Genomic DNA, 9,049 nt, shown 5'->3' on the forward strand with positions numbered 1-9,049 from the left:
ACATCTATCCTGGTCTCAAAGGTTACTCGCATCATTCAAAATAAAATCCGAGATATAAAAAAAAAAAAAAAAAAAAAAAAAAAAAAAAAAAAGGTTATAATTTTCATTTACATATTCATAACCAAATATACTCCTTAGAGATTTCAAAAGCATCCCTTAACAAACTATAGTAGTTTAATAAATTCAAGTAAGCAGTACTTTATTCTTATTTACTATCACATGTTAAAACTATTAAAAATTGCAACTTTTATTTATTGGAGTCTCACAATTATTGTTACTACGTAAAACTGTCCTTACATAAGAAAAACAATAATGTTTATTTCTATTTTATAACTTTTCCAGTGCTAGTTTAAAGATACTTAACCCAATTCTTAGACTTTCTATAATAATATATTTTAGATAGTTATTTACCTAACTTAAAAATTAACCCCAAAGAAATACAGGGATCTGAAATACTTAACTAATTTCACTTGAACTATTTCTATGGAAAAAGATAGACATAACTATAAGACAGAAATTAACACCACATTAGAAATATATATTCTGTAATTACTCTTTATGTAGAAAACATGGCATCATTTTAACATAAGTTTCCTGAGGCAGTAGTATTCATGTAGAGAAAAACAATGATTCTTTAAGGATTTTTCCTGGATATCTAATGAAAAGATATTGTGTTTGTTCATCACAAGCGAAAACTAAAGGGTGATATAGTTAAACAACTCACTTGAAAGAACAGAGTCAATGGTTACTGGTTAGACACTCCTCCATCTTTCAACAAGGCAACAATAGAAATCTGAAGGACTAATTGTTCAACATTTCAGGGGACATCAATACCTAAGACACTGGCACTCAGCTCTCCAACGTCTGTCTGCTCTTAACTCTGACATGTGTCATCTCTTTCATTGACTGTCCACTCATCTGTCTTCGAACACATTTTCTGCCTTCTCTTTATATTTTATATTCCTTATAGCCACAACCATTGCAGAGACTCCGTGGATGGCTTTCAATGAGCTGTTCTGCACCAATTGTAAGAGCCTGTAATCCTTCTTTAAAATTACATTGGCCTTTTAGTCAAGGCGTCCACACTCCTACGTGCTATGCCTCCCTGCAATGCTCTCTTTGTCTGCTTTTTGACTGAGGTTAAAAGGTGTAGCCCCTGTTCTCTATATAAAGTTTCTTATTTGTAGTTCTCAATGGCTCTGTTGGCTCGGTTCTTCATATTGCACAATGCCACCTCTTCATTGGTCACTAAGTCATAATGAAGCTTTGTTTACTATGAAACAGAAAGTCCAATTTGTGAGCTGTGGAGCCATACAACCTAGCTAAGATGAGAAGGGATATTGTTAGGGTTATCATCTGTGGAATAAACCAGATTGCTTTTATAAAAGGAGCTTAAAGAAATGGAATCAGGCTCAAAGTGTGAGCAGTTTTCTCTTTGTTTTTCTCTGTGCCTTGTAGTGGTGAATCTGAATCTTCTCAAGGAAGAGGTCAAACTCTACAGCTGCACACCCCGGAACTTCTCAGTGTCCATACGGGAAGAGCTAAAGAGGACAGATACCATATTCTGGCCAGGTTGTCTCCTGGTCAAGCGCTGTGGAGGAAATTGTGCCTGTTGTCTCCATAATTGCAATGAATGTCAGTGTGTCCCACGTAAAGTTACAAAAAAGTACCATGAGGTAAGTGCATCATTTTCTATGCAGTTTCTATGGGATGTTTTCTTCCCTAACAACAAAAGAATGAACCTAAACTATTCCAGTGATTGTGATCCTGTGGTCTGTCCTGGAAATACAAGCACCACATCTAGAAGGTGTTCCTATACTCACTTTTAAATCCAGGGCCTTGCATTTAAGACACTAACATTGAAAATGTAGAATGTGCATTGTGTAACTGTAGATAACAGCTAAACAGTGAAGTTTTGATTGGGGGGGTGTTACTGTTGCATTTTCTATAATACAGTGATCCAACTCAGGATTCGTGTATACTTGTCAAGTACCCCGTTACTGTACAACCCCAGCCCAAATCTTAAAAGATTTATGTTACTTTTATATTAAACACATCTTTTTGGGGACAAACAGTGTGAAGCTCTTCAACTGTAAGTTTTCCAAACTGTTAAAGGTGAATAGTTTAAAGACAAGCTTAGAATACAAGTCACTGTCTAATTCTGAGTAACGAGATCTTTGATAATTGTTTTTACATATGGTCCAATGTCAGAACATAAATACTGTGAGGACAGTTATACCTCATGGGTCATATTACATTTGTTGCCTCAAGCATCATGCTCCATGTTAGCTGTCTTCTTACTCATTGTTTTCCTTTGTGCATGGTCTTTTATGATGGTGAATTATCAATGAAGGAGTGAACTTGCACTGAGCAAGGGCAGTGTGATACTCTAACTGACTGACAAGGCGTTGTTGTTTTTTCTACTTTCATACTTAACCCAATGGTTTCTCTCTATCTCTAACTTCATAAATTTAATTACTTGGTTATTTGATGGTGACAGGAGAAAATGGAGGACAGAAAGAAGGAATGATAATGAGAATTATATGATCCATTGCCCCTACCTCTCCAAACTAGACTACACCACTTAAAGTTTCAGACCTTTCCTGGAATAGCTCCATCAGCTGCTAAATGTTCAGTCCACCAGTCTTCAGGTGACATTTCCTATTAAACCATAGCAGAAATGAACCCAGAGTTTCATGTATTCTAGGTGAACATCATTTCCTACAACTCAGCCCCAATTCAAGCAGTTCTACAATCTCTCTCTCTCTCTCTCTCTCTCTCTCTCTCTCTCTCTCTCTCTCTCTCTCTCTCTCTCCCTCTTCATTCTGGTGTCCTAATATACATCCTAATGTCCATATATTTCTATGTAATATTGTCTGGGATCCGCAAGCAAATTATCATTTCCAGTTGCATCTTCTAAATGTTACAACCTTCAGTGAAGTTTAAAATACACAAAACCTCCTGAGCCCACTGTGCAATCTGGAGGAACTTCACCTCTTAAACTGTATTCCTTTGCTACTGAGTAGAGAAACTATAGAGGTGGAGGTGGGAATTCACGACACTGGCTCTATTGATGCTCTGACTTACCTTAAAAACAAAACAGAACAGAACAACAATAACAACAACAACAACAACAACAAAAAACCTCATTCCAGGAAAGGAAAAGAAATATAAAGCAAGATTATGATAAAATAATAACAACACCATCAATTTTATAATTCATGACACTCCCACTAATTTAAAACTCTGTCATTGGTAATATAAAATGATATCCAATTATCTAATTAGTTAACTTTACATTAAAGGGATACAAATGCACTGTCTATTGGTCCAAAATTATGAAATGGACTGAAAATGTTCCTTTCAAAGTTCAGCATTTCTGATACTTCCTGTAGGACCTCGAAATCTATCTTTCAGTAAAGGAAACAAACTGATGATCAATGATATTGAGGCTTCATTAAATTGTTATCTATTATTCAAGTTTTAATAACTTCTCCTTTGCCCTAAGTGCAAATAACAACTTTATCGTGTCTAAATCTATTTACTCATGTGTAAAGGAAAGCAATAACTACAGATTACATCATACTATTATTGTGAGCTAAACTACGTAAACACATTATTATTGTGCCTGATACCCAGGAAGTATTCAAAAAATGTGAGCTAATTAAGCTCTGCTAGAATCAAGTGCTCCAAAATTATGCATGCATTCCCCAGGTTTCTTTTGTAAGTCTTCAGACAAAGAGCCATAAGCTATGATTTGGGTCCCTGTGGATTAATGATAATTTACAGGAATAGGAAATTTTCACAGTCTCTTCTTGGAGTTCTCTGTTATGTAGAGAAAGTAGGCAAACTGAACACTTTCATGTTATTCTGTGCTCTGGGCTTTGTTTGTAATCCAAACAACATAAGTTCTAGAATTTATAGTTTGTGTCCTAAGTATTGATTCCCCAATACTTCAGGTACTTTTGGTAGATTGCACAACTAGGCACTTTTCTCACAATACTATAGAGATACATTGTTAATTTTGCCATCTATGTTTTTGGCATGAAATTGGAACAACCTAAACTGTGGAAAAAGTTCGTTTCATAGAGTCCTCATTGTTCCTGCTGAGCATCCTTAGCATCATTTGGTAAGACCCAGCTGCAGAAACTAAGCTGTGGCAGAAGCTGATGCCTATGGAGTACATCTAATCCATCTCATCAAGTTTATAGATGACTTGAAGTGTAGCCAAGAAAATTAATGAGTGGCATAATTGAGCAAGCTCAGCTGTGGAATGATCGAGTTTCTTTCCACACTATATCCATGGTTGAGTGCATTGCATCAAGTGTAAATATTTGCGCAGTGTGAGAATAAGTGTATGAGAAGAAGAAGCTAAAACAACAGAAAAACAAATTGTCTACCAGTGCTTTCACAATCCTTGAGGTGAAATTATCTCTTGTATAACATTTAGGAAGCAATAAGCATATGGTGAGTCTTTTCAGTTTAAGAGCTGTTCTGTGTGCTTTGAGACTTCTGGCATTAATGCATCCTTTCTTTTATGAAATGACAGTAGCAAATGGCTGGGGGTTGAAGCTAGAGCAGAGGACCGTGCATATAACTTCAATAAGCAACATGAAAGAGCCTGTATGTTTTTCTTCGGTCTCCCAATGTTATCGTTTGTTTTTGTTTGTTTGGTTGGTTGGTTGGTTTGGTTTTTCAAGGTGGGTTTCTCTGTATAGCCCTGGCTGACCTGGAACTCACTTTGTAGACCAGGCTGGCCTCAAACTCAGAAATCTGCCTGCCTCTGCCTCCTGAGTGCTGGAATTAAAGATGTGCTGTTTGTTTGTTTTGTATTGTTGCTTTTGTGTTTGTTTTCTGATTTTTGAAATATTACTTGTCCAGGAAGTCAAGCACAATAAACAATGTTTTTTTAAAGGAGACATGTTTATTCCTTTATAGGTCCTTCAGTTGAGACCAAAAATTGGAGTCAAGGGATTGCATAAGTCACTCACTGATGTGGCTCTGGAACACCATGAGGAATGTGACTGTGTGTGTAGAGGAAACGTGGGAGGGTAACTGCAACCTCCGTCGCAGCATACACGAGCACTGGCATTCTGCGTTCCCCCCCACACAAGCAACCCTCATCCCCACCAGCGTTGGCCACAGGGCTCTCAGCTGCTGATGCTGAATATGGTAAAGATCTTACTCGTGTCCAACCAAAATCTCAGTTGTTTGCTTCAACAGCCTTCCCCATGCAGTACTTCAAGTGTCTTCTAAGAGACCAGAGGCACCAAGAGGAGTCAATCACACAGCACTGCCTTCTAGAGGAAGCCCAGACAATGGTCTTCTGACCACAGAAACAAATGAAATGAATGTAGATCGCCAGCAAGCTCTAGAGAGACAGCATTTCTTTTCCACTGACAGCGTGCTATATAGCTTAGTTGTCTTGATATGGGCAAGTGATGTCAGCACAAGAAAATGGTGAAAAACGCACACTTATTTGTGAACAGTGCAGAAAAACTTGGATTTCTCCCACATGTTTGCATAGATAGACAGATGCTCTGTTTTCTACAAACTCAAAGCTTTTAGAGAGCATCTATGTTACAAGGAATTAAATGTGCCATGCTAAAAGGAAAGACTGAAGCTTTCAATGCTTGGCAACTTCTCCACCATTTGGAAGAAGAGAGGTACGGTCATGGTTTGGAGGAAACATACCTGCACAGAGGAGTAGCCTTCCCTTCCCTTCCCTCTGAGGTGGTTTCTGTGTTTCATTGTGTACATTTTTATATTCACCTTTTGACATTACAACTGTTGGCTTTTCTAATCTTGTTAAATATTTCTATTTTTACCAAAGGTATTTAATATTCTTTTTTATGACAACCTAGAGCAATTATTTTTAGCTTGATAAATTTTTTTCTAAACAGAATTGTTATAGCCAGAAGAACAAAGATGATTGATATAAAAATCTTGTTGCTCTGACAAAAACATATGTATTTCTTTCTTGTATGGTGCTAGAGCTTAGCGTCATCTGTGTTTGAGAAGATGGAATGGGGAAGAATTTAGAATTGGTAGATCGCAGGGACATTTTGATAACAACTGAACTATCATCAATTCCCAATTCTGTTCTGAGAGCTACGAATAGAACAGAGCATGTGTAAACACTCATATGGAGCTATTGCTAACCTACCCCATTCTGTGGGAAACAGGAGCATAGCTCAGAGAAACACACTCCCAGCAACTGCAACCATTTCTAGGCACAGTGTTCTGGGCTATGCTGCGCTGTATGGACATATCCTATTTATTTCAGTACTAGGGTTTTATTACCTTGAAACTCTGCTCCATACACTTGTATTAATACATGGATATTTTTATGTACAGAAGTATATCATTTAAGGAGTTCACTTATTGTACTCTTTGGCAATTGCAAAGAAAATCAGCATAATACATTGCTTGTAAAATGCTTAATCTGTGCCTAAGTTTTGTGGTGACTATTTGAATTAAAATGTATTAAATCATCAAATAAAATAATCTGGCTATTTTGGGGACAAGTGTAAGTGTTTGTCTAAGTGTATGTGTTGTGTGGGGGGTGTGGGGGTGTGGGTACCCATTAGTATGAACATGTCTGTCTCTTTGATTCCAAGGAAAGGAAGATAATAATGTCCTAAGTTACCATCTTTTGCATTGTACAAAAATATCTGCCAGTTCAGCCTCCTGTGCCTTCTTTTAATGTCTTGTTGCAATGAAGTTCTTTTTTTTCCCAATGGTATTAATAGTAATTTCTGATTAAGTAAATTGTATAGGATCTGAAAGTAAAAGGTGTGTTGTAAAATGTGTAGTGATATACTATATGATTAGATGAAGTGAGGGGCAGATTCCATAAGTTTCTATTCCTGTCTTCATTTTCTATGGCAACATCTGAGTGCAGTATAGAGTAGCTGGTCTATGGATTACCCAGGGCATTTCAAAATATAGTCCTTCCATTCTAGGCACAGCTCTCTTTGGGGTCTGGTTTCTTCAGCACGTGGCTGTAGGCTTGGTGGAAACATCACATGTCCAGAGCCAATCTCTCCAGACTGAGCTTCCAAACAGTCCCCATTGACTGTGACCCTGCTGCTGACTGCCCTGCCCTTCCTCACACGATGTGAGAGACAAGTACACAAATAAACATGTTCTCTGTCTCATTTCTTGAACCTTTTGCCCTTTTGTCCCAGCACTATAGAGACCCGGAAATAACTTCACCAAGTATCATGGGAAGTATAGACTAGCTGGCCATTTACGGGTCTTACCGGCAAAATAAGAACTGCGAGAGATTACACTGAAGTACTTACTAGATGTGTTTACCTTGGTACTTCTAACCATTTCCCCTGGAAGTTTTAACATGTTTATTGTTCTCTTTGGTGGTCAACGTGATCCTAAAAGTATCACTCTGTTCCCTACTGTCAGGGAATGAGGGTAAGTATGAAGCCTAATTGTCTGTGGTCAATTACACTCATGATGCTTACAATGTTTACCAAAGCCAACAGAAGCTAACGCATTTACAGCACACATGACATCATTTTCTCATAAGTCTAAGAGGGGTTGACTATATTGACCACTAATTCCTTTGTATGTTACATCAGTGGCTCAGACTTCTGTCTCTGTGGCAAAGGCCCATTGTGCATAATGATGTTTATTAAACTGAGGAACAGCACCTAGTTACATGAAGCAGTCTTCATGATCATATGTTTTATTTCCGATTCTCATTCTTCCTTTCTCCTTCTCATCAAAGACTCCTTATAGACAACTTGGGCATGTGCGAAAGACAAAGCAGGTAGCCTTGCCCTCAGAAAATCAAACTCTATAAATAGATTCCCCACCCCCCCCCCCCCCCCAGTGGCTCACTTCTCACATGTTGAAGCCGAGTGAATTTTCTGAAGCCAAGTCTTTTATAATGAACCATCTCACTTCTGAGAGACCCAGGCTTTGTTTTCCTTTCCTGCTTCCTACGTTATTAGCAGCCATCATTGACAGCCTTTTCCTCCCTCACATGTGTGACTACCACACCCATCCAGTTTCTGCAAGTGTCTCCTTTCTGGCCCTGCCTCAGAGCTCTCTCCATTCCAGTAAACCGGTGTCTGTTTCCCCAGCCTAATGAGCCTTTGGCCTCACTGCTGTCTGATCTGCCCTCCACACCACTAAGAGCATTGCCTTTCAGCAAAGCTAATGGTGATGGGTAGAGTTTCCCCAGTAGAACTCTACAAAATTCTGTTTTAAGCCTCATATGGCACACCAAATCCCTCCTAAGCTCACTGTTTACCACTTTCCGTTCATTTTACACCATCAAGCCTGACACAGCTGTAGAGAATATTTGTGGGTTTTGAAAAATACCAGCATTCCTTCACATGTATGCTAATGTGTGCTGCATTCTCTTAGGAGAACAGCTCCTACACATACCCTTCTCACTAGGTTCATGCCAAGTGTCCATTCAAATGCCATTAGTCCCTCGAGCTTGGTTTCATTCTCTCCACTTACACAGAGACACAGAAATGTTTCAACTATAAATATTGTGGTACTGAGTTACAGTGACCTCATTTTGGTTTCTCATTAGACTCCTACTTTAATGGGACTCTAAGCAGGAATCATACTGTTTATTCTTTCACCAATGCCTAATGAGGCACTGAATCAAACTGGGAGTCAGTTAACAATTTGCATCAGTAAGTAGGTGAGATGAGGATGCAGGAGGATAAATGAGGTTGAGTAGAACATCCCTGGGACAAGCCCTGGGGCTGTTGAATTCTCTGACCTTCAGCTGAGAGATGAAGGACACAGGAGAGAGATGCTGCTGCTTCTCAGCTCCCCACAGGCCAGGCTACTGTTTTGTCAGTGAAGCAGACAAGGTTATAAAATTTCCTTTCTCCCTGTCTGGGAGATTGCTAACTATGTAAAGATGCTTGCTCCCCAACCTGACTACCTACCTGAGTTCAAGATCCAGGACCCACCAGGGGAAAGAAGAGAACCAACTCCTCCAAGTTGTTCTTTGAGTAACATATGGGCAGCATCTCTCATCTCTCCCTCCCTCCCTCCCTCCCTC

At 38.8% G+C, this 9,049-nt stretch overlaps 1 protein-coding gene across 2 annotated transcripts in view; it reads left to right on the top strand.

Annotated features, from left to right (window-relative positions):
• Positions 1-6,533, top strand: part of Pdgfc (platelet derived growth factor C) — a 162,859-nt gene extending 156,326 nt beyond the window's left edge. For both annotated transcript variants that reach the window (XM_021195716.2, XM_021195715.2), the window contains 2 exons: positions 1,459-1,676; positions 4,939-6,533. In XM_021195716.2, the coding sequence (XP_021051375.1) occupies positions 1,459-1,676; positions 4,939-5,055 (335 nt within the window). In that variant the 3' untranslated portion in view covers positions 5,056-6,533. The remainder of the gene's footprint in view (positions 1-1,458; positions 1,677-4,938) is intronic.
• The last annotated feature ends 2,516 nt before the right edge of the window (positions 6,534-9,049 follow it).

The sequence above is a fragment of the Mus pahari genome, chromosome 4 (genome assembly GCF_900095145.1).
Source record: "Mus pahari chromosome 4, PAHARI_EIJ_v1.1, whole genome shotgun sequence".
Taxonomy (NCBI): Eukaryota; Metazoa; Chordata; class Mammalia; order Rodentia; family Muridae; genus Mus; species Mus pahari.